Source organism: Anolis sagrei, chromosome 6, assembly GCF_037176765.1.
Source record: "Anolis sagrei isolate rAnoSag1 chromosome 6, rAnoSag1.mat, whole genome shotgun sequence".
Classification (NCBI taxonomy): Eukaryota; Metazoa; Chordata; class Lepidosauria; order Squamata; family Dactyloidae; genus Anolis; species Anolis sagrei.
This window is the reverse complement of record NC_090026.1, coordinates 130675014-130697629: the sequence shown is the minus strand read 5'-3', so window position 1 is coordinate 130697629 and position 22616 is coordinate 130675014. Positions and strand designations below refer to the sequence as shown.

The 22616-nt window shown below is 45.2% G+C and overlaps 1 protein-coding gene across 4 annotated transcripts in view; it reads left to right on the top strand.

Annotated features, from left to right (window-relative positions):
- DHX30 (DExH-box helicase 30) overlaps positions 1-19402 on the top strand; it is a 60256-nt gene extending 40854 nt beyond the window's left edge. For all 4 annotated transcript variants that reach the window (XM_060782732.2, XM_060782731.2, XM_060782730.2 and 1 more), the window contains 10 exons: positions 995-1099; positions 1287-1462; positions 4264-4470; positions 7326-7407; positions 7578-7771; positions 9850-10009; positions 12064-12221; positions 14904-15007; positions 15123-15262; positions 19033-19402. In XM_060782732.2, coding sequence (XP_060638715.1) covers positions 995-1099; positions 1287-1462; positions 4264-4470; positions 7326-7407; positions 7578-7771; positions 9850-10009; positions 12064-12221; positions 14904-15007; positions 15123-15262; positions 19033-19268 — 1562 coding nt within the window. In that variant the 3' untranslated portion in view covers positions 19269-19402. The remainder of the gene's footprint in view (positions 1-994; positions 1100-1286; positions 1463-4263; positions 4471-7325; positions 7408-7577; positions 7772-9849; positions 10010-12063; positions 12222-14903; positions 15008-15122; positions 15263-19032) is intronic.
- The last annotated feature ends 3214 nt before the right edge of the window (positions 19403-22616 follow it).

Genomic DNA, 22616 nt, shown 5'->3' with positions numbered 1-22616 from the left:
CTGTGTTGGATGGTGTTACACTCCCCCTGAAGACGCAGATTCGCAGCTTGGGAGTCCTCCTGGACTCATTGCTGAGCCTGGAACCCCAGCTCTTGGCAGTGGCCAGGGGAGTTTTTGCACAATTAAATCTTGTGCGCCACTTGCACCCGTACCTTGGGAAGTCAGACTTGGCCACAGCGGTCCATGGTCTGTTTACATCCCGAATAGATTATTGCAATGCGTTACAAGAGTGTTTGGAAACTTCAATTAGTCCAATGGGTAGCAGCCAGATTGCTCACTGGAGCAACATACAGGGAGCATACAACCCCCTGTTGCATCAGCTCCACTGACTGCCAGCCTACTACCAAGCACAATTCAAAGTTCTGGTTTTGGCCTATAAAACCCTAAATAGTTCCAGCCCAGCCCGCCTGTCCAAAGGTATCTTCCCCTATAAACCATCTCTGAGATTAAGATCGTCCGGGGAGGCTGGACCCACAATTGGTGGGAATGAGAGACAGGGCCTTTTCAGTGGTGGCCCCTCAGCTGTGGAATTCCCTCCCCAGGGATGCTATATCAGACCCCTCCCTCCTGACCTTCAGAAAGAGAGTGAAAACATGACTCTGGGAGTCAAGCCTTCGGAGAAGACCTGTAGTGCAATAGACAGATTGGAGTTATCTGCAGTGATTACTAGAATTACCTGGCTTATGTTTGCAGATACCATGGGATTATAGTAACTGTTATGTTTTGAAATGTTTTAATGCATTTCAATTTTGATCTTAATTTAATTTAAATGTTTATTTAAACTGTACATTGTTGCTAAATCATTTAATTGTTGCTACCTTGAGTCCCCGTTGGGATGGAGAAAGGCAGAATATAAATATGTATAGTAAACAAATAGATAGATAATATTGGGGCACTCTGTGGGCACCCTTTGCATGCCACCCTAGGTTTTCTATAAGAAGGAAGATAAGAATATTAGATTAATGCTGCTCCTTCCTCTTCCTCTTTGTTGCAGGCGGCATCCTTTGCTTCCTTCCTGGCTGGCAGGAGATCAAAGGGGTCCAGCAGCGCCTCTTGGAGTCTCTGGGGTCTCACAACAGCCGCTACCTTGTCTTACCAGGTCAGGGGGCTGCTCCTGTTTTCTGTGGGGCGGGGAATACGCCTGCGCCCTTGCAAAGCCAAGGCAATGGAGTGTTAAGGCCCAACAACCTCAAAAAGGGCCTCACTCAAGGAATAACGCTTGAGGCTCCCCCTGAAGGGGATGGGGAAAGATGCTGACCGCCTTCAACCCCCTTTCCCCCCATTAGTTCATTCCAACATCCCCATGATGGACCAACAGAGCATCTTCCCACGACCGCCGCCCGGGGTGCGGAAGATCGTCCTGGCCACTAACATTGCGGAGACCTCCATCACCATCAACGACATTGTGCACGTTGTGGACAGCGGGACCCACAAGGAGGAGCGTTATGACCTCAAGACCAAGGTGGGCGGCCACCTCCTGGCGCTCAACTGAGGGGCTTCTCAGGCTTTTTCTTGCCCCCAGGAGTTGCCTGACAGAAACCTGGAGGCAGGAGCAGATGGGCAGCAGCCCTGTTAGCCTATTGCAGTGAAAGTAGCCATCTTTAATGTTTCATTTGACATAAGCTTTCACAGTTTGCAGTCCACTTCTTCAGGTGTATGGAAGCTAGCTTCTGCTCAAAGATACATATTTCATAGAATCAAAGAGTTGGAAGAGACCTCATGGGCCATCCAGTCCAACCCCATTCTGCCAAGAAGCAGGAATATTGCATTCAAATCATCCCTGACAGATGGCCATCCAGCCTCTGTTTAAAAGCTTCCAAAGAAGGAGCCTCCACCACACTCTGGGGCAGAGCGTTCCACTGCTGAACGGCTCTCACAGTCAGGAAGTATTTATATTTTGACCTGGGAGAAAGGGGTATGGGAAATTGATGTTCAGAACAGTATCTAACAAAGCTTTGTTGGAGAGTGAGAAGGACTTTCTAGCAGGGATAAGCAGAGTGCCCTGTGTATGATGAGTATCTTTTGCCCAATCCAACAACAGGAAATAGAATTCAGCCTTCCAGGTGAACTAGTGGGTGGAGGGTTGTAATCAGTGTTAGGGAAAACTACCCAAAATATAGCAGAGCATCCAAAAACAAGCAGGATACAAAAGTTGAGTATTCAGCTCACTAGTGAGCAAAGCACAAAGTGCCGTGAGATGTGACTGAAAAGAATTTGGAGCTTAGACAGGCAAAAATGCAGAGTCCTGTCTTTAAAAAATCACAATTTACAACTAGCCACCCCCTGCCATGCATTGCTGTGGCCCAGCCTGGTTATCTGGAAAATAAAGTAATGGGAAAGTGTTGGTTTCTAATCTATGTAATGTCTTGATGCTTGTGGGTAAACAGTATTTCTTGCTGTTTCTTTATCAGTGTTGATGTGGAGAGTGTCTGGTGTGTCTACTCTGGAATATGCAACATAGAATTGTCCTTCTTTAGGGGTCCCTTTCAAATCTATGATACTATATCTCTCTGTGTGTGAATCATATATATCTATCTAGAGCTGGATGGCTCTTTGTCAGGAGGGTTTTGATTACCTTTTCTTGTCCTGGTGAAGGGAATTGGACTGGATGGCCTTAAGTATTTTCGGTTGGTCATGGGGGTTCTATGTGGGAAGTTTGCCCCAATTCTGTCATTGGTGGGGTTCAGAATGCTCTTTGATTGTAGGTGAACTATAAATCCCAATACCTGCTACTCCCAAATGTGAATGTCTATTTTCCCCAAACTCCATCTGTGTTCATATTTGGGCATATCGAATATGCCCAAGTTTGGTCCAGATCTATCATTGTTTGAGTCCACAGTGCTCTCTGGATGTAGGTGAACTACAACTCCCAAACTCAAGGTCAATGCCCACCAAACCCTTTTAGTGTTTTCTGTTGGTCATGGGAGTCCTGTGTGCCACATTTGGTTCAATTCCATCATTGGTGGGGTTCAGAATGCTCTTTGATTGTAGGTTAACTGTAAATCCCAGCAACTACAACTCCCAAATGATAAAATCCATTTTTTTTTTTAGTGATGGTCACTCCTTGGGTTAGTAGGTGTCTTGTGGCCAAATTTGGCAGCAAGTCCCCCAGTGGTTTTTGAATTATGTTAATCCCACAAACGAACATTACATTTTTATTTATATCGATAATAAACAATAACTACATTTCTCAATGGTAAATAACTGGGTCTGAGCTACTCTTAACACTCCTCTCTTTTACCGTTTCAAAAGATAGAAAAAACACCAATCCCTACATCTCTCTGACACACACGCAGAGAGAGATTTCAAAGCACACAGCACATACTCAAATGTAAGAAGCAAAAGACAGATTTAAAAAGGCTTGCAGTAGAAAAGTTTCCATTCTACACATCCGATCAGAATGAGAGCAGAAAGGGAGGAGAGAGAAGAAAAAGATATACTCCCAACTGTCATACAGGAGACATGGGGGAAAGGAAACCTTTAGACTATTCTAATTCTAATTTCTCCTCATTGAGGACTTGAGACTTGGGCAGTGTTGAATCCCAACAACCAGAAGGCACAGAAACACAAAAATTGCAGGCTGGATTAATTGCCTAAACAGGTCATTTAACACAATTACAGATAATGCAGACTTCACAACCTCTGAGGATGCCTGCCATAGATGCAGACGAAATGTCAGGAGAGAATGCCTCTAGAACATGGCCATATAGCCCAAAAAACCTACAACAACCCAATGCAGACTTCCCTTGCTGGTGATAGTAGTATGCTCACTATTTCCAAAGCTTTTCTTTTAATTCACAAGTTCTGTTCAATATGTGGAAACTAGTAAGAGTCAACAAAGCTTCCTCAGTGATCGGGAACTGTATGCAATTCATAACTTTTCGTAATGTATCAAGTTTTCATGTTGGAAAATTATCTGCGGTCAGGGTATTCCCCATTTCTTGGATGTCTTTTCAGAGAAAGAGGTGGGAGGAAAACATTCAATTCCAGTTTCTTGTTATGCCCCCCCCCCCCCCTTCAGAGCACTGTCCTTTTGAGTTCTGGATTGCACTTCATTATGTATGAGGCCAAGCAGGACTTCCACTCCATATGCAACATGGTCTCTTCTGGGGCAACTGGGGACACGGCACTTCTTGCTCTGATCCCACTTTGGGGCGACATTCTCCGCAAAAGGATTTTTGGTGCCAGTTGGCCCTAGAGAGGAAGTGAGGCTTAGCCGAGCCAATCCACATGCCAGACGAGCAACTCCTGTTTTCTCCCCAGGTTTCCTGCCTGGAGACAGTGTGGGTCTCCAAATCGAATGTTATCCAGAGGCGAGGGCGCGCTGGCCGCTGCCAGTCGGGCTTTGCCTACCACCTTTTCCCCCGCAGCCGCCTGGACAGGATGCCCACCTTCCAGGTTCCGGAAATCCTCCGCACTCCCCTAGAAAACCTGGTGGTCCAGGCCAAGATCCACATGCCAGAGAAGACGGTAGGTGTAACACACACACACGCATGCGCCTTGCTCCCAGGTGGCTGGTTTCCTTTCCCCTGCCATTGCCTCTCTCTCTGGCTGGCTTACCTGCCCGAACGCATCTCCCTCTATGAACCATCACGAAGGTTAAGACCTGGGGAGGCCTTGCTCTCAGTCCCACCACCTTCACAGGTGCAACTGGTGAGGACGAGAGACGGGGCCCTCTTAGTGGTGGCCCCTCAGCTGTGGACCTCCCTCCCTAGTGAGATTTGATCGACCCCTTCCCTCCTGTCATTTTGCAAACAAGTGAAAACTTGGCTTTGGGAGCAAGCATTTGGAATACAGTTGGAATTGGCATTGGATTGATGAATATGATTATCTGGCTTTGGATATATGCACAATAGTCATCTAATGTTTGCATATTTTATTTTTGTTTGTTTATTTACTGTATTTATTTACTGTGACTTGGCCACGGTAGTCCACGCTCTGGTTACATCCCGTATAGACTACTGCAACGCTCTCTACATGGGGTTGCCTTTGAAAACGGTCCGGAAGCTTCAACTAGTCCAACAAACGGCAGCCAGGAGTGGCGCTCAAGGACCATACAACCCCCTTGTTGCGCCAGCTCCACTTGCTGCCAGTTTGCTACCGGGCCCAATTCAAAGTGCTGGCTTTGGCCTATAAATGGTTCTGGCCCAACTTACGTGTCCGAACGTATCTCCCCTTACGAACCACTGAGGTCTTTAAGATCATCTGGGGAGGCGGGGACGAGAGACAGGGTCTTCTGAGTGGTGGCCCCTCGGCTATGGAACGTCCTCCCTAGGGAGATCAGATCTGCTCCCTTCCTCTTGACATTTCGGAGGCAAGTTAAAACGTGGCTGTTTGAGCAAGCGTTTACAAATACAGAGTAGCTAATATAGGAAATCGAATGACCTGACAATGGAATTGGACGATACTTGAGAATAATGAGATGCTGTTGTTTTTATTGCTTTTGTGATGTTTTATATTGTTTAATGTTTTTATCTATATTCTGTTCTATGTATACTGATTTGTTGGAAATCGCCTTGAGTCGCCTGAGGGCTGAGAAAGGCGGTATACAAATACAGTAAATAAATAACCTGAAATTGAGGATATAGCACACATATTATTTGATTGCAAATTGTATCAAAAGGTGAGAGACTTCCGCCTTGGTCCATATATCAAACGGACAATGTATTGGGAATCTCACATCAGAACAATGTATTTTATGTGTGGCCAAGACCCAAAAATAACATATAAAATAGCCCTGTACTTAAGCAAAACAATACGTCTGAGAACCACATATGTAGGGCTGATTGGGGTAAATTGTAGGGGTGATAATGAAATATGATGTATATACTCAGCTTGATCAGTTTATTAGTTTTATCCTGTCTTATCATATTTATTTATTTACTGTATTGTTATAAGTGTCTTATTTTAACTTACTATGTGGAGTGTGATCAGGTCTTGTCAGGCCTTGTTGTTCTGTTTCTTATTGTGATATGGCCTAAGGGCTAATCAATAAAATTACTACTACTGCAAAAATAAATAAATAATAAATATTTGTATACCGCCCTTCTCAGCCCTCAGGCGACTCAAGGCGGTTTACAGAGGCAACAATTCAATGCCCAACAACACCATAAAAAACATTTAATAATGCTGTTTTAAAATTATTGTTTAATTACTTTTAATTGTTGTTAGGGCATGGAATAATGCCCTAAACGGTTCCGGCCCAAAATACCTTGCAGACCGCATCTTGGCCTACGAGCCCACGAGGACCTTGAGATCATCCGGGGAGGCCCTTCTCTCGGTCCCGCCTGCCTCACAAGCACGTCTGGCGGGGACGAGAGAACGGGCCTTCTCGGTGGTGGCCCCCCGGCTGTGGAACACCCTCCCTGCTGAAGTTAGACAGGCGCCCTCCCTTATGGCCTTTCGTAGGAGCCTGAAAACATGGCTCTTCGAGTTGGCCTTCAACTGAGTGCCATATCATTGGAAATGATGACCGGAATGGACTACGACTATGAAATCGACTATGACCCCAGGATATGACGAAGCGGATTTTTAGTATAAGTATATGTTATGTAGTAGTAGATTGTTGTGTACTGTCTTGATTTATTGTAAACTGTCTTTTCTATGTTGTTGTTCACCGCCACGAGTCGCCCTAGGGCTGAGAGTGGCGGTCAATAAGTGCAAGAAATAAATAAATAAATAAATAAATAATAAATATGTAAGCCACCCTGAGTCCCTTTTGGGGTGAGAAGGGCAGGATATAAATGTTGTATTTATTATTTATTTTTTTATTTATTTTTTATTTATTTATTTACTTTGCTTATAAACCACTGTTCTCAGCCCAGGGGTGACTCACAGTGGTGTACAACATAGAAAGAACAAATTCAAAAATTCAAGACATAATATAAAATCCATATCCAGCATTAAACAGAAACATCATCATCAAAAACATCATTACTACTAAAGCCAATAAATAAATAACTAAATAAGGTCACCCAGGGAGTTTCCATGACTGGGTAGGGTTTGAATCCTAGCACAACACTCAAACAACTCCACTACATTAACTCTCATGTACCACATTATTGCAGTTCCAAATACTGAATAGCTTTTTAATTTCTTTTTATAGAAACGAGGGCATTATGCCTGCTCAACAGTAGGAAAGGAGTGCAGGAAACAGAATAATAAAGTGACTTTCAATCTGTAAAGGGTACTCATATCACTTTCCCCCCTCAATCTCCCAAGTTTGCTTGTTCCACTGAAAAAACTGGGGTGACAGAGCATTATTTTCCTTCAAACTTTTCTGGACGTTTCCCTTGAGTCGTGCTGTGTGTGGTTTTGGCCCGCAGGCGGTGGAATTCCTCTCCAAAGCCCTGGACAGTCCGGACATCAAAGCTGTGGACGAAGCGGTGATCCTTTTGCAAGAGATTGGTGAGTGAAGGGAAGAGGCCAGGCTCAGGTGGCAGACTGGGTGACCTGTGGGCCCGTGGGGCTACGGAAGGGATGCGGCCGATGGGGAGAGTGATACCCGCTTTCCTCTGCCACCTGACTGTAGACTCTCCCTCCCAAGCCTCCCTTTGCTGACCCTGAGGCCCTTGCAGGTGTGCTGGACCACAGAGAGGGCTTGACCACGCTCGGGAAGCGCCTGGCCCAGATCTCCACGGACCCCCGGCTGGCCAAAGCCATCGTGCTGGCCTCCATCTACCGCTGCATCCACCCGCTCCTGGTCATCGTCTCCTGCCTAACCAGGGACCCCTTCAGCAGCAGCCTCCAGAACCGCACAGAGGTCGACAAGGTAAGGCTTGTGGACGAGGTGGAGCGGGGAAGTGAACAAGAGAGTGTCAGAAATATCAAAAAAAATAACTAGGTATTTTTAATTACAAAAATGTGAGTCAAACACTGAAAGGGTTAAATTGTTAGTTGTTAGTTGTTTTATCTGATGTTTTAATTGGTTAAAATGTTTTACATATGTGTTTTAATTGTAATCTTGGGCGTGTCCCTTGTAAGCCGCCCCAAGTCCCCTAGGGAAGATGATTGGCAGGGTACAAAAATAAAGATATTATATTATATTATATTATTATATTAAATGGATTAAGTGACTCAGCAAAAGCTGCAGGTGTTCCTGTAACTTAGTAGCCATCAGTCTGAGGTAGGCCTCAGTGTGAGAGAGATGTCAGTCTGAGAGAGCCCTCAGTGTGAGAGAACACCTCAGTATGAAAGGAAGCCCCAGGTTGAAGACCTCGTCTGTGTGAAGCTCCAATGTGAAGGCTGCTGTGTGTAAAAAGCTACTGTGTGAAGCCCCTGTGTAAGTTCGGTGTGAGAGCAAGCTCAGTGAGAGCAAAGCCATTTATCTGCATGAGAAAGAAGCCCAGCATGGAAGCAAAGAAGGAAGTATAAAGAACTTTAGTTTTGTTTTGGAAACCTTGTCGTTGTAAACAGTGCAACCATATTATTTTACTACAAAGAAAAGCCTCCTTTGGGAGAGACAACATTGGTCTGTGTGTTTTGGGGTTTTTTTCTCTCCTCGCTTTGGGCTATTGGTGCTGTGTCACGCTGCTGCTAATAAATTTGTTGTGCATTTATTATTATTATTATTATTATTATTATTATTATTATTATTATCTTTATTTGTACCCCGCTAGCATCTCCCAAAGGACTCAATGTGGCTTACAAAGGCCAAGGCCTCAAAACACAACATAACAATACAGCACCTAAAGCAAATTAAAAACAGTTATGAGAAGGATCTTTTGTTAATAAGCCCACTCGACCAACAGAGAGAGCCTCTTTTTGGATTGGGGAATCCTAGGGTTGGAAGAGACCCCAACCTCCTTCTGTGTCAGTCAGGAAGACACAATTCAATCCCTCCTGATAGATGGCCATCCAATCTCTGTTGAAAGATCTCCAGAGAAATAGACTCTAGCAGACTCCCAGGTAGCAGCATATTTCACTCTCGAACAGTAATAACAATAACAACAACCCTGTATTTATATTCTGCCCTTCTCACCCTGAAGGGGACTCAGAGTGGATCACAAGTACACATACATGGCAAACACTCAATGTCGTTTGTATAGACAGTACACAGACAGACAGCACAGAAGGAGGTGTTCTTTCAATGCCATGGATGGTTGGGCTCGAGCTCACAGGGGATGCTGTCACTCCATCCTCTATGACAAAGAGCTGTCAGGACTTCCTCATTCCAGCATTTTCTGATCTTCTTTTTCTTTATGGCATTGTAAAATACCTCCCCCGCTTTTAGTGGTACCTAATTTCTCTAATTACAGCTAATCTGTTTTCAAGCTGCTTAGGTAAACAGTGAGCAGGGCTGACGGTCGGCCGCACACACCAACCCAGGCTTTGAACTTGCAACCTTTTGGTTGATAGATCTTATAGTTGCTGATGACTTACCAGCTGTGCTAAACCACCGGCCCAGTTCTTACACTCAGGAAATTCCTCCTAATCTTGAGGTGGAATCTCTTTTCCTCCAAAATGAATCCAAGGCTCCATTGTGTCCTTATCTCTGAAGCAACAGAAAACAAGCTTCCCCCTCCTCATTGGGACAACCTTCCAAATATGGCTGTCATGTCTCCTAGCAAACTTCTCCTCTCCAAGCTAAACATACTCCGCTCCCTATTCTGCTCCTCATAGGGATCCATCGTTTCAAGCCCTTTGACCATTTTGGTCTCTAGGCTCATTCCCAGCTTGTCCGTCTCCTCCTTGAATTATGTTTCCTGGAATGGGACACAGTCTTTATCCAAGGGGGACCAAAACAGGAGAGAGTGGGACCATGACCATGACGATCTGGACGTTATGCTCCTGTTGATGCAGCCTAGAATCACGTTGGCTTGTTGGAACCGCTCTCCCCTTCTCCTCTAGGCCAAGGCCATTCTGAGCCGAGAGAGCGGCAGTGACCACCTGGCCTTCGTCCGAGCCGTTGCCGGGTGGGAGGACGTGCTCCGCCGCAGGGATAGCCGCGCCCGAGACAACTACCTGCAGGATTATCTCCTCTATGCGCCCAGCCTGCGCTTTATTAATGGTGAGTCTTACTTGAAGGGAATGGGCCTACTGTTTACTATGGTCTAGAGCAGGCATGGGCCAACTTTGGCTTTCTCTCCAGGTGTTTTGGACATCAACTCCCACAATTCCTAGCAACCTCAGCAGCTTAAGCGGCTGAGGGGGAAAAGGAAAAGGTCCGAGGCTGCTAGGAATTTGTTGGAGTTCAGCCTGTGATTATTTCAGGATCAGAGTGCTTTGGATGTGGGGAATGATGTTAATGAGGTTCAAGATAAGTTTCAAGATGGTAATGGTTTGGTCAGTTTAAGTGGTACAGAGAATGACCAGGAGATCCCTGTAGTTGCTCATGAGAATACCCCTGAGGAGTGTGGGGGGATGATGATGAAAATAGCTCGGCACCGGCAGAAATTAATGAGCAAGTAGATAACGAGCCAAGAGATAGATGAGAAAAATTCAGTCAAAACGGGAGAGCTGTGCAAAGGCTTGGATGCTCTGCCAGGCTTCGACAAAAAAAATAACAAAGCCTCAACTAAAGAGAAACCAATTTCTGACCACTAGTGGCCTAGCTAATGAGGAGATGAAAGTCTCAAGTTTGGGGTTTGTAGTCAGATGAAGCATCATTTAGAATCACGCCAAGTTCTCACCGTTGTTTTATGGAAACCTTGCTTTGAAGTTTCATGCTAAGCTATTTCTTGCTCATGGGTAATGACAAAATCAATCCCCTCCCAACCCCACCTGTTGTGACTCAGGTCCCAAAGATTGCCTAACACAGCAAATAAAGGGTTAAACAAAGTCTTTAATGAGTCTTTAACAAGATAGCAGCACTTAAACAGCAATGCTACTTAGCAAAACAAAAGTCTTTAATGAGTCTTTAACAAGCTAGCAGCACTTAAACAGCAATGCTGCTTAGCAAAACAAAAGGACCTGTGCAGGTAAACAAAACAGAGATAAACCGGATTATCCCAGAACTCAGTCTCAGGAAAAAGGAAAACTGGAGCAAAAACAAACGGTGGCAGAAGCAGAGTCAAAACAGTCCTTTGGTCGAGCACGGAGACAGGCAACAAACAAAGTCCGGCAGACAGATGACATGGTTCAGAGACATTCCAAAAATCAGGGGCAAGGTGAAGTCACTTACGTAGTCCAATCCGAAGTCAAAGTACACGAAGACAAGATAGCTGGATTCCCAGGACCCAAATGGAGGTTAGGCAGAGCAAGACACCTGATCAACGCTTTGTCCTCTGCAAAGCTAGACATCCCAGAACCCCCATTTTATTAGCAATCGTTATCGCCAGATTGATCCTCATCACTAGCATCTGGGTCATCTCTTTCAGCTGCTGGCTCGTTACTCCGCCATTTCTGCCAGCGTTGGTCTAAACCAGGATCCTGCCAAGATGTACCTTCCTGCCATGTATCTTGGAATCCCTCAAACTCGTCACTGGACGTGGGCTGTGTACATATGTCCTGAATTTCCCTAACCCGAGTCCAGTCCAATTCCTCCTCCATTTCCTCATTACTGGCTTCCAGTTCATCTGCACTGGAATTGTCAGCTGTTATCTTTAAGCCGTTTACTCAAAGCTTCTTCATCACTTTCAGACTCACTGGCAACCTGCTTTACTCCCCGGTAATCCCATTCTTCCAGATCTTCGTGTCCAAACCCTGCAAAATCTTCCGTGTCGCTAGGTGCCAAAATAATATCTCAAATACGCTTCAGCTGACGCTGATCCAGCTCTGACTCAGCATCACTCCTCCTTCTCCTACAACCGGTAGCAGCTTCACTGCCAAGACGCTGAGCCTCAACACCACCCATATTCAAATTTGGGCATATTGGGCATTTGTGCCAAATGTGGTCCAGTGAATAAAAATACATCCTCTATATCAGATATTTATATTACGATTCATAATAGTAGCAAGATTACGGTTATGAAGTATCAATGAAAATAATGTTATGGTTAAGGGTCACCACAACATGAAGAACTGTGTTAAGGAGTCACGGCATTAGGACAACTGAGAAACACTGCTGGAGAGCGTTGCCTCTCCCTGTGTTGGCCTTCCTTTCAGCCTCTCTCTGGCCCTCAGGTCTGGTGAAACAGTTCTCTGAAAACCTCTATGAGGCCTACCTGGTGCCCACCCCCTCTGACTGCCTCTTGCCGTCGTCCGTCTGCAACCAGTACAGCGAAGAGGAGGAACTGGTGAAGGGGGTCCTGATGGCTGGGCTGTATCCCAACCTCATCCAGGTAAGACGGGGTTGTGCCTGTCCAAACATACCTCCCTTTGTGAACGATCCCGGAGGTTAAGATCATCCAGAGAGGCCCTGCTCTCGTTCCCACCTCCCTCGCAGGTGTGACTGGTGGGGATGAGAGATGAGGCCTTCTCAGTGGTGGCTTCTCAACTGTGGAACTCCCTCCCCAATGAAATTAGATCAGCGCCCTTCCTCCTGGTCTTCAGAAACAAAGTAAAAACTTGGCTTTGGGACTAAGCCTTTGGGCAGTAACCAAGACAAGGAATGATCAGGGATCTTGTGCAATTGATATTTGAGGTTTGGAATGGGCTTGGACCATGATTTCTGGATTATGTGATTTTAACGTTTATATTAATACTAGCTGTACCCGCCACGCGTTGCTGTGGCCAACCTTCCCTCCCTCTTTCTTTCCTTCTTTCCCTCCTTCCTTCGCTCCCTCTTTCCTTCCTTCCTTCCCTTTTTTCTTTCCTTCTCGCCTTCCTTCCTTCTCTACCTCTTTCCTTCCTTTTTTCTTTTCATTCCTCTTTTTCTCCTTTCTTCCTTCTCTACTTCTTTCATTCCTTTGCTTTTTGCTTCTATCCATACTTCTCTTTCCTTTTTTCCTTCCCTCCTTTTTTTTCTCTCCTTCCTTTCTTCTCTACCTCTTTCCTTCCCCTTTTTTCTTTTCATCCCTCTTTTTCTCCTTTCTTCCTTCTCTTTCCTTCCTTCTTTTGCTTTTTGCTTATATCCATACTTCTGTCTTTCCTTCCCTCCTTTTTTCTCTCCTTCTTTTCTTCTCTACCTCTTTCCTTCCCTTTTTTTCTTTTCATCCCTCTTTTTCTCCTTTCTTCCTTCTCTTTCCTTCCTTCCTTTGCTTTTTGCTTGTATCCATACTTCTGTCTTTCCTTCCCTCCTTTTTTCTCTCCTTTCTTTCTTCTCTACCTTTTTCCTTTCCTTTTTTCTTACTTTCTCTTTCTTCCTTCTCTGCCTCTTTCTTTCCTTCCCTCCTTTTTCTTTTCATCCCTTTTTCTCCTTTCTTCTCTACCTCTTTCCTTCCTTTGTTTTTTTGCTTCTATCCACACTTCTGTCTTTCCTTCTTTCCTTCCCTCCTTTTTTCTCTCCTTTCTTTCTTCTCAGCCTCTTTCCTTTCCTTTTTCCTTACTTTCACTTCCTTCCTTCTCTACTTCTTTCTTTCCTTCCCCCTTTTTGCTTTCATCCCTCTTTTTCTCCTTTCTTCTTTACCTCTTTCCTTCCTTCCTTCGCTTTTTGCTTGTATACATACTTCTGTCTTTCCTTCCCTCCTCTTTTCTCTCCTTTCTTTCTTCTCTACCTCTTTCCTTCCTTACCTTTTTCCTTACTTTCTCTTCCTTCCTTCTCTGTCTCTTTCTTTCCTTCCCCCCTTTTTCTTTTCATCCCTCTTTTTCTCCTTTCTTCCTTCTCTACCTCTTTCCTTCCCTCGCTTTTTGCTTGTATCCATACTTCTGTCTTTCCTTCCCTCCTTTTTTCTCTCCTTCCTTTCTTCTCTACCTCTTTCCTTCCCCTTTTTTCTTTTCATCCCTCTTTTTCTCCTTTCTTCCTTCTCTCTTTCCTTCCTTCGCTTTTTATTTCTATCCATACTTCTGTCTTTCCTTGTTTCCTTCCCTCCTTTTTTTCTCTCCTTCCTTTCTTCTCTACCTCTTTCCTTCCTTTCCTTTATTCTTCCTTTCTCTTCCTTCCTTCTCTGCCTCTTTCTTTCCTTCCCTCCTTTTTCTTTTCATCCCTCTTTTTCTCCTTTCTTCGCTACCTTCCTTTCCTTCCTTTGCTCTTTACTTCCATGCTTCCTTTTCTCTTCTTTCTTTTCTTCCTTCTTTCTCTCCTTTCTATCTTTCCTTTCCTCCCTCTTCCTTCCTTTTCCCCCCAGTATCATCATTTAGCTTTTCATCATTTAGCATTTTGGGATTTTTAAATCCTTTCCACTTTTGGGGGGGGAGGGGGTTATGATTGATGGTCACTCATTGGTCTGTTCGGGGTGTAGTGTCCAAATTTCATGTCATTTCATCCAATGATTTTTGAGTTATGTTTATCCCACAAACGAACATTACTTTTTTATTTATATAGATGTTTCTGTTCCACGTTTTGTCAAAATTTTGTTACTTTTTAAAGGTCTAATTGATAGTTATATATTCTGGTTGCTCTATATTAGGTTTTATATGTATGTGAGGCATTAAATTTTGCCATAAATATGTTGGAAACCATTTTGAGTCGTCCCCATCCCCCCTCCCCCCGAGTGAGAAAAGCGGTATACAAGTGAAGTAAATAATAAGAGGGCCTATATAGTAGTGGCTGATGAGTCCAAAATGTAAATAATAAATAATAAAGTAAATAATAAATAAGAGGGAAGGCCTATATAGCAGCGGTTGATGTAATACTGTAATACTGAGAGACAGGCACAGTGATGGAATACCTTTTCGAAGGGTGCCTCCCTTCTCCAGAGTCATTGAGCCGGTATTGGATAACTTCGACCTTCCCTCCAGGTGTTTTGGACTCCAACTCCCACAATTCCTAACAGCCGGTAGGCTGTTAGGAATTGTGGGAGTTGAAGTCCAAAACACCTGGAGGGCCCAAGTGTTGGGAGAGGTCCTCCAAGTGTTGGGAGAGGTCTTCCAAGAATGCCTTGGTAACCATCCCATTTTTCCCCTTTCCTCCCCCATCTTTCCAGGTGAGGCAAGGCAAAGTGACCAGGCAAGGCAAGTTCAAGCCCAACAGCTACACATACCGGACTAAGGCTGGGACCGTCCTTCTGCACAAGTCCACCATCAATAGGTGAGCCCAGGGCTGGTTCGGCTTGGCCGGGAAGGCTTTGCTGGCTTTTCCAGGCAGAGAGGGAGCCATGGGAAGCCACCCTGGATGTGAGATGGCTCCTCGCTTTTCCCTGCAGAGAGGCCTCGAAGCTCTACAGCCGCTGGCTGACCTACTTCATGGCGGTCAAATCCAACGGAGGCGTCTTTGTGCGCGACTCGTCCCAGGTGCACCCGCTGGCTGTGCTGCTCATGACGGACACAGACATCCACGTGCGGGGTGAGTGACCCACTCTTTTGGCCTATCAAGAGGTAACCCCCCCCCCCCCCCCAAAAAAAAACCCAGAAGAGACAGGAAATATCCAGTAGCATTGCCATCAAGCCGGCTCTGATTTAGTCCATTCACGAACCCACGCGATCTCTTCGATCTTCCGGAGAGGCTCTTCTCTCGCTCCCACCCACATCGCAAGTGCGACTTGCAGGGACGAGAGATAGGGCCTTCTCTGTGTTGGCCCCCTGTTTCTGGAACTCACTCCCTAGAGATATTAAGCAAGCCCCCACACTAGCAATCTTCAGGAGGAACCTGAAAACCTGGCTATACCAATGTGCCTTCAGTGATTCAATGTAAGACACTCCCTGACCAAATTTGGACTAAACGTCCTTAGAAGCACTTTATTTACGGTTCGTGCAATGGAACCCTCCCTCATTCTCGGATCCTCATCCTGATGATTTGCATCATCCTATCTCCCAGAGTTTTTAAAATTTTAGCTTTGAATGTGGCCCTGCCCAGTGAAATCCTCTGTTTTGAATTGCATGTTTTATGTTGTCTGTGTCGTTTATTACATTTCTTTGCATTTTATGCATTTTATTTTCTGGTATTGTTATGTTTTTGTATTACAATGTATGCACTGCACTGATGGGCTTGGCCTCATCTAAACCACACCGGGTCCCCCTGCGGGAGATGGAGCGGGGTATAAATAAAGTATTATTATTATTATTATTATTATTATTATTATTATTATTCACAGTCCTACATTGTGCAGAATCTGTGGATACATAGTATAGACTGCACAACTGCACTGGGAGGAGTGGCCTTCCTCAGAAATAAGATCTTGGATATCTATATCTTTTAAAACATTACTTTTTTTCCATAATTTATTTATTTATTTATTTACTGTCCTTGTATACTGCCGTTTCTCAGCCTAATTGGCGACTCAACGCGGTTTACAACAAAATATACAGTGCACAGTATACAATTAAAACCATAAAAAACATAATACACAATATTACAAAGGCCCTGTCTCTCGTCCCCGCCAGCCGCACCTGTGAAGCAGGCGGGATAGAGAGCAAGGCCTCCCCAGAAGATCTTAGGGTCCTGGTGGGCTGATAAGAAGTCCTCCCCCCCCCCACCACCACCACCACCAAAAAAAAAGGAAAAAGACACTCCAATGTGGTGCAAAAAATGGTAGTTTAGTCTCCAGAATCCTTCTCTTACTTCCAAATCACTTTATAACTTAATATTAGGGAAAACTTCCTGACTGTGAGAGCTGTTCAGCAGTGGAACTATCTGCCCTGAAGTGTGGTGGACCTTGAGGGAGCTGGGGGTGGTAACGGCTGACAGGGAGCTCTGGCGTGGGCTGGTCCATGAGGTCACAAAGAGTCGGAGACGACTGAACGAATGAACAACAACACATGAAATCACAATCCAATACATCTCCTAACTAAAATCGTGGTCCAATTGCATCATCCATATTACCAATCCGTAATCAACACATTCATTGCACCGAATTAGCCAAATGCCTGCTTGAACATCCAAGTTTTTAGTCTTCTTCGGAATACCATCAGCGAGGAGGCTGATCTTACCTCCATGGGAAGGGCGTTCCAGAGCCGAGGGGCCACCACAGAAAAGGCCCTGTCTCTCGTCCCCGCCAGCCGCACCTGTGAAGCAGGCGGGATAGAGAGCAAGGCCTCCCCAGAAGATCTTAGGGTCCTGGTGGGCTGATAAGAAGTCCTCCCCCCCCACCACCACCACCACCAAAAAAAAAAGGAAAAAGACACTCCAATGTGGTGCAAAAAATGGTAGTTTAGTCTCCAGAATCCTTCTCTTACTTCCAAATCACTTTATAACTTACTATTAGGGAAAACTTCCTGACTGTGAGAGCTGTTCAGCAGTGGAACTCTCTGCCCTGAAGTGTGGTGGAGGCTCCTTCTTTGGAAGCTTTTAAACAGAGGCTGGATGGCCATCTGTCGGGGTGCTTTGAATGCAATTTTCCTGCTTCTTGGCAGGGGATTGGATTGGACGGCCCATGAGATTGGATCTTGATTCTGCTTGAGACGCTAATGAGATATTGTATTGATGTTTAACTTTTTATTATGTTATTATTTTAACTGTTTTTATGATGTTGAGCATTGAATTTTGTTATTGTTAACCGCTTTGAATCGCCCAAGGGCTGAGAAAAGCGGTATATCAATGGAGTAAATAAATAAATAAATACGAGGTCTCTTCCAACTCAAGGGTTCTATGATTGCATCTGATCACGTTAAACCAGGCATGGGCCAACTTGGGCCCTCCGGGTGTTTTGGACTTCAACTCCCACAATTCCTAACTGTTAGGAATTGTGGGAGTTGAAATCCAAAACACCTGGAGGGCCCAAGTTGACTCATGCCTGGTTTACAGGTTCAGCAAGTCTGTTTACGTCTGGAATATGCACAGAGAGTTGTCTTCTGAAGATCCTGAGGGTGTTTGCCTTTATGGGAAAGAAGTCCCAAATACAGGAGATCCAACGAGTCCCTTGTTGAATGGTGATTCAACAAGCAGTTGAATCCCCTTTGGTTGAATAGGCCTACTCTAGTTTGGACTAACAGAATTCAAGTCTCTGTCTCCTCTTGTTAGTCCCAGTCACACATTCAGTTGCAAAGGATTTCAGGGTTTGGCTGAATCGCCCTGTTTTTAATTAGTTTTAATCAGTTTGTCTTTTAATCATTACATGTAGCCCGACCATTATTATGGTGTCTGTGCTTATTGTAATTTTTACATTGTTATGTATACATATGTTTTATGTATTGTTGAAGGCTTTCATGGCTGGAATCACTGGGTTGTTGTAGGTTTTTTCGGGCTATATGGCCATGGTCTAGAGCCATGATGGTAAACCTATGGCACGCGTGTCAGCACTGACACGCATAGCTATTTTGGATGACACGCAACCACATGCGGTCGCATACAGAGAAGTACACCTTATAAGAGCCAATCTAATTCCATCCTTAAATTTGTAAAAGGCTCTACAAATTTAACATCTGCACGTTTGAGCATTGTTCACTCCATAACTCAGCATGGAATATACATTTTTCTTATTTAAACTATCAATATTGCAAAATTCTGGGTTTTTTTTCTCAAAGTTGACACCCCACCCAAGTTATGCTCAGGTTCAGACCTCACCCTCTGAGGAAGCTTGCCATAGATGCAGGCGAAACGTCAGGAGAAATGCCTCTAGAACATGGCCATATAGCCCGAAAAAACCCACAAGAACTGAGTATGCTCAGGTTGTTTGGAAAATTTTGACACACCAAGCTCAAAAAGTTGCCCATCACTGGTCTAGAGGCATTCTCTCCTGATGTTTCACCTGCATCTATGGCAAGCATCCTCAGAGGTAGTGAGGTCTGTTGGAAGTAAGAAAAAGGGTTTATATATCTGTGGAATGACCAGGGTGGGACAAAGGACTCTTGTCTGCTGGAGCTAGGTGGGAATGTTTCAGCTGACCACCTTGATTGGCATATAATGGCCATACAGTGCCTGGAGCAATCTTTTGTTGAGAGGTGATTAGATGTCCTTGTTTGTTTCCTCTCTGTTGTTGTGCTGTTCTAATTTTAGAGTTTTTAATACTGGTAGCCAGATTTTGTTCATTTTCATGGTTTCCTCCTTTTAGTTGAAATTGTCCACAGGCTTGTGGATTTCAATGGCTTCCTCTCCACAAGGAGACTCAACGCAGCTTACATTCAAAGCATTTCAGTGCCATTTAAAATCTACAAGTGTGCCCACCTCTTTCCCCGCAGATGACGGCTGGCGCGCAACCGTCTCCCTCGTGGACAGCGACCTCCTGGTGCTGGAGGGGGACTCCTACACCATCCGGCTCCTGCGCGACTTCCGCGTGGCGCTCTCCCGGATGGTGGAGGCCTGCCTCTGCTACGAGATGGCGGCCATTCCCGGGGACCTCCACCACCAGCACAGCCAGCTCCTGGACATCCTGGTGGACCTTCTCAAAGGGCCGCCCGGCAGCTTCGGAGCCTAGACTTGGGCATTGCACCACCACCACCGTGGAGTAGAAGGAGGAGCAGCAGCACCTGGACATGGGGACTTGTGTAATTTGTACAAAACGCTGTTGACAAATGTTTATTTAAATAAAGTTCTATTTATCCCTTGTGACATCATCTCTCTCCATCCCAGAAGAACGCTGCTCCCGCCGGCCGGCCGTTTGGCTTGCCTCGGGGGAGAAATCGCCGTCTCCAGTGGAATTCGTCCCAAGCACCCCAAAGGACACTGCAATGGATGCGGTGTCCTTGCCGCGATTAGGGCCTCGTGGGTTCTCCGTGGAGAATGGACGGACTTCCGGACACCCAGCTGGAGGAGAAAAGCTTGCTAGTTGCATCTGAATGTGTCGCCAGATTTTTTTTTCAGGTGCATGAGAGAGAGCTAGCGCTGCTCGAAGCAACCTTCAAGGGTTTGGATGCCAGCGCTGCAGCCCCACAAGGTTTGTTGTGTTGCCGTGCCGTTTGGGCAGGAGACTATGATTGTTTTCGCTCCATGTGCGATATGAAAAGCATCCTTCTATGACAAGATAAGTGCCAGTTGTAGCCTTCCGGGTGCTTTGGACTTCAACTCCCACAATTCCTAACAGCCGGTAGGCTGTTAGGAATTGTGGGAGTTGAAGTCCAAAGCACCCGGAGGGCCAAAGTTGGCCCATGCCTAGGACTCAAACATGTCTGGGCCATCTGTTTTTAAAGTCTTCTTCAACGTGGTCCCTGTGAAATGCACACATCTTCCATGTGGTCCCTGTGAAATTCACTCAGTGGTTTTTGAGTTCTGTTAAACAAACAAACATTACATTTTTATTTATATACACTAGCCGTCCCCTGCCATGTGTTGCTGTGGCCCACTCTGGTGGTCATGGGGGTTCTGTGTGGGAGGTTTGGCCCAATTCTAACATTGGTGGGGTTCAGAATGCTCTGATAGTAGGTGAACTACAAATCCCAGCAAGTACAACTCCCAAATGTCAAGATTCTATTTTCCCCAAACTCTACCAGTGTTCACATTTGGACATATTGAGTATCGTTGGTGGGGTTCAGAATGCTCCAATTGTAGGTGAACTACAAATCCCAGCAACTACAACTCCCAAATGTCAAAATTCTATTTTCCCCAAACTCTACCAGTGTTCACATTTGGGCATATTGAGTATTCGTGCCACATTTGGCCCAGATCCATCATTGTTTGAGTCTACAGTGCTCCTTGAATGTAGGTGAACTACAACTCCAAAACCAAAGGACACTGCCCACCAAACCCTTCCAGTATTTTCTGTTAGTCATGGGAAAACTGTTTGCCAAGTCTAGTTCGATTCCATCGTTGGTGGGGTTCAGAATGCTCTTTGATTGTAGGTTAACTATAAATCCCAGCAACTACAACTCCCAAATGACAAAATCAATTTTTTTGAGTGAAGGACATACATTGGGTTGTTAGGTGTCTTGTGTCCAAATTTGGTGTCGATTTGTCCAGTGGTTTTTGAGTTCTGTTAATCCCACAAACGAACATTACATTTTTATTTATATAGATAGGAGAGTTGCTGGGTTGCTTTGAGTTTTTTGGGCTGTATGGCCACATTCCAGTAGCATTCTCTCCCGATGTTTCGCATCTGTGTCAGGCATCCTCAGAGATTTGTTCAGGGGTCTGTTGGAAATGAGGCGAGAGAGAGAGAGTGTGTGTGTGTATAAAGCCGTCCCCTGCCACGCATTGCTGTGGCCCAGTGTGTGTATATGTGTTTTGTGTGTGTATATATGTGTGTATATATATTTATGTATATGTGTTTATGCATAAATACACATGTGCTTATGCCAAAGCCCCCAGTGGCGCTGTGGGTTATACAGCTGAGCTGTTAAACTTGCTAACTGAAAGGTCGCAGGTTCGAATCCAGGGATTGGCATGAGCTCCCGCTGTTAGCCCCAGCTTCTGCCAACCTAGCAATTCAAAAACATGCCAATGTGAGTAGATCAATAGGTACCTCTCCAGTGAGAAGGTAATGGTGCTCCATGCATTCATGCCAGCCACATGACTTTGGACGTTTCTACGGGCAACGCCGGCTCTTGAGCTTAGAAATGGAGATGAGCACCAACACCCCACCCACACCCCCGAGTCGGACACGACTGGACTTAATGTCAAGGGGAAGAATGTGGTTATGTGCATGTATTGTAGTATATATTTTATTTTTTGGCTTTTTAAGTCCCTCTATGTTTTTCAGTGTTTTTATGAGTAATGGTCACTCGTTGGCCTGATAGGTGTGTTGTGTCCAAATTTGGTGTCCATTTTTCCAGTGGTTTTTGAGTTGTTTAGTTATGTTAATCCCACAAATGAACATATTTTTATTTATATAGATAGATACACACAAACACACACACAGAGCACCCATGGCGCAGTGGGTTAAAGCACTGAGCTGCTGAACTTGCTGATTGAAAGGTCGCAGGTTTGAATACAGGGAGCGGTGCGAGCTCCTGCTGTTAGCCCCAGCTTCTGTCAACCTAGCAGTTCAAAAACATGCAAATGTGAGTAGATCAATAGGTGGAGTTCCCCGGGAATGGCCTGAGAAGGCCTGTATACAAATACAATAAATAAATAAATACCACATTGGCGGGAAGGTAACGGTGCTCCATGCAGCCATGCTGGCCACATGACCCTGGAGATGCCTTAGGACAACGCCGGCTCTTCAGCTTGGAAATGGAGATAAGCACCAACCTCCAGAGTCGGACACAACTGGACTTAATGTAAAAGGAATACCTTACTATACACATGCACATCTACCTACCCGTGGAAGTGTAAATATTGCAATTAGCAAGCTTGATTAGCATTGAGTATCCTTGCAGCTGCAAAGTCAATCAGGGAAGGTATCTGAGATCGCCTGGCCTTTGTTGCCTGGAGGCATCCGCCTTATATAACAGGCATGGGCAATAAGTGGACGAGGGGGGAAAGGAAAGGGCCTGAGGCTGCTAGGAATTGTGAGAGTTGAAGTCCAAAACACCTGGAGGGAGGGCCCAAGTTTGCCCAGGTCTGGTTGAAATTACACAGTTTACTGATTTAAATATGTGCGCATACTAATGAAAGCCAAGGTGATCTGCCTCTCCTCCTCCATTATTGCCAAGGGAGGTCAGAAAGTTGAACAGCAAGGAGCAGGATCATAATGGAAGAGATCCCCAAAGGGCATCTAGTCCAACCCCTTTCTATTGCAAAATCAAGTCCTCCCAACAGATGCCCATCCAGCCTCTGTGACACAACCAAACCCCTCCAGACAGATGTCCACCCACCCAGCATACCCTTAGTGTCAATAATTCCCTTATGTTTATAGAATCTTAGATTTTGAAGGGAACCCCAAAGGCCA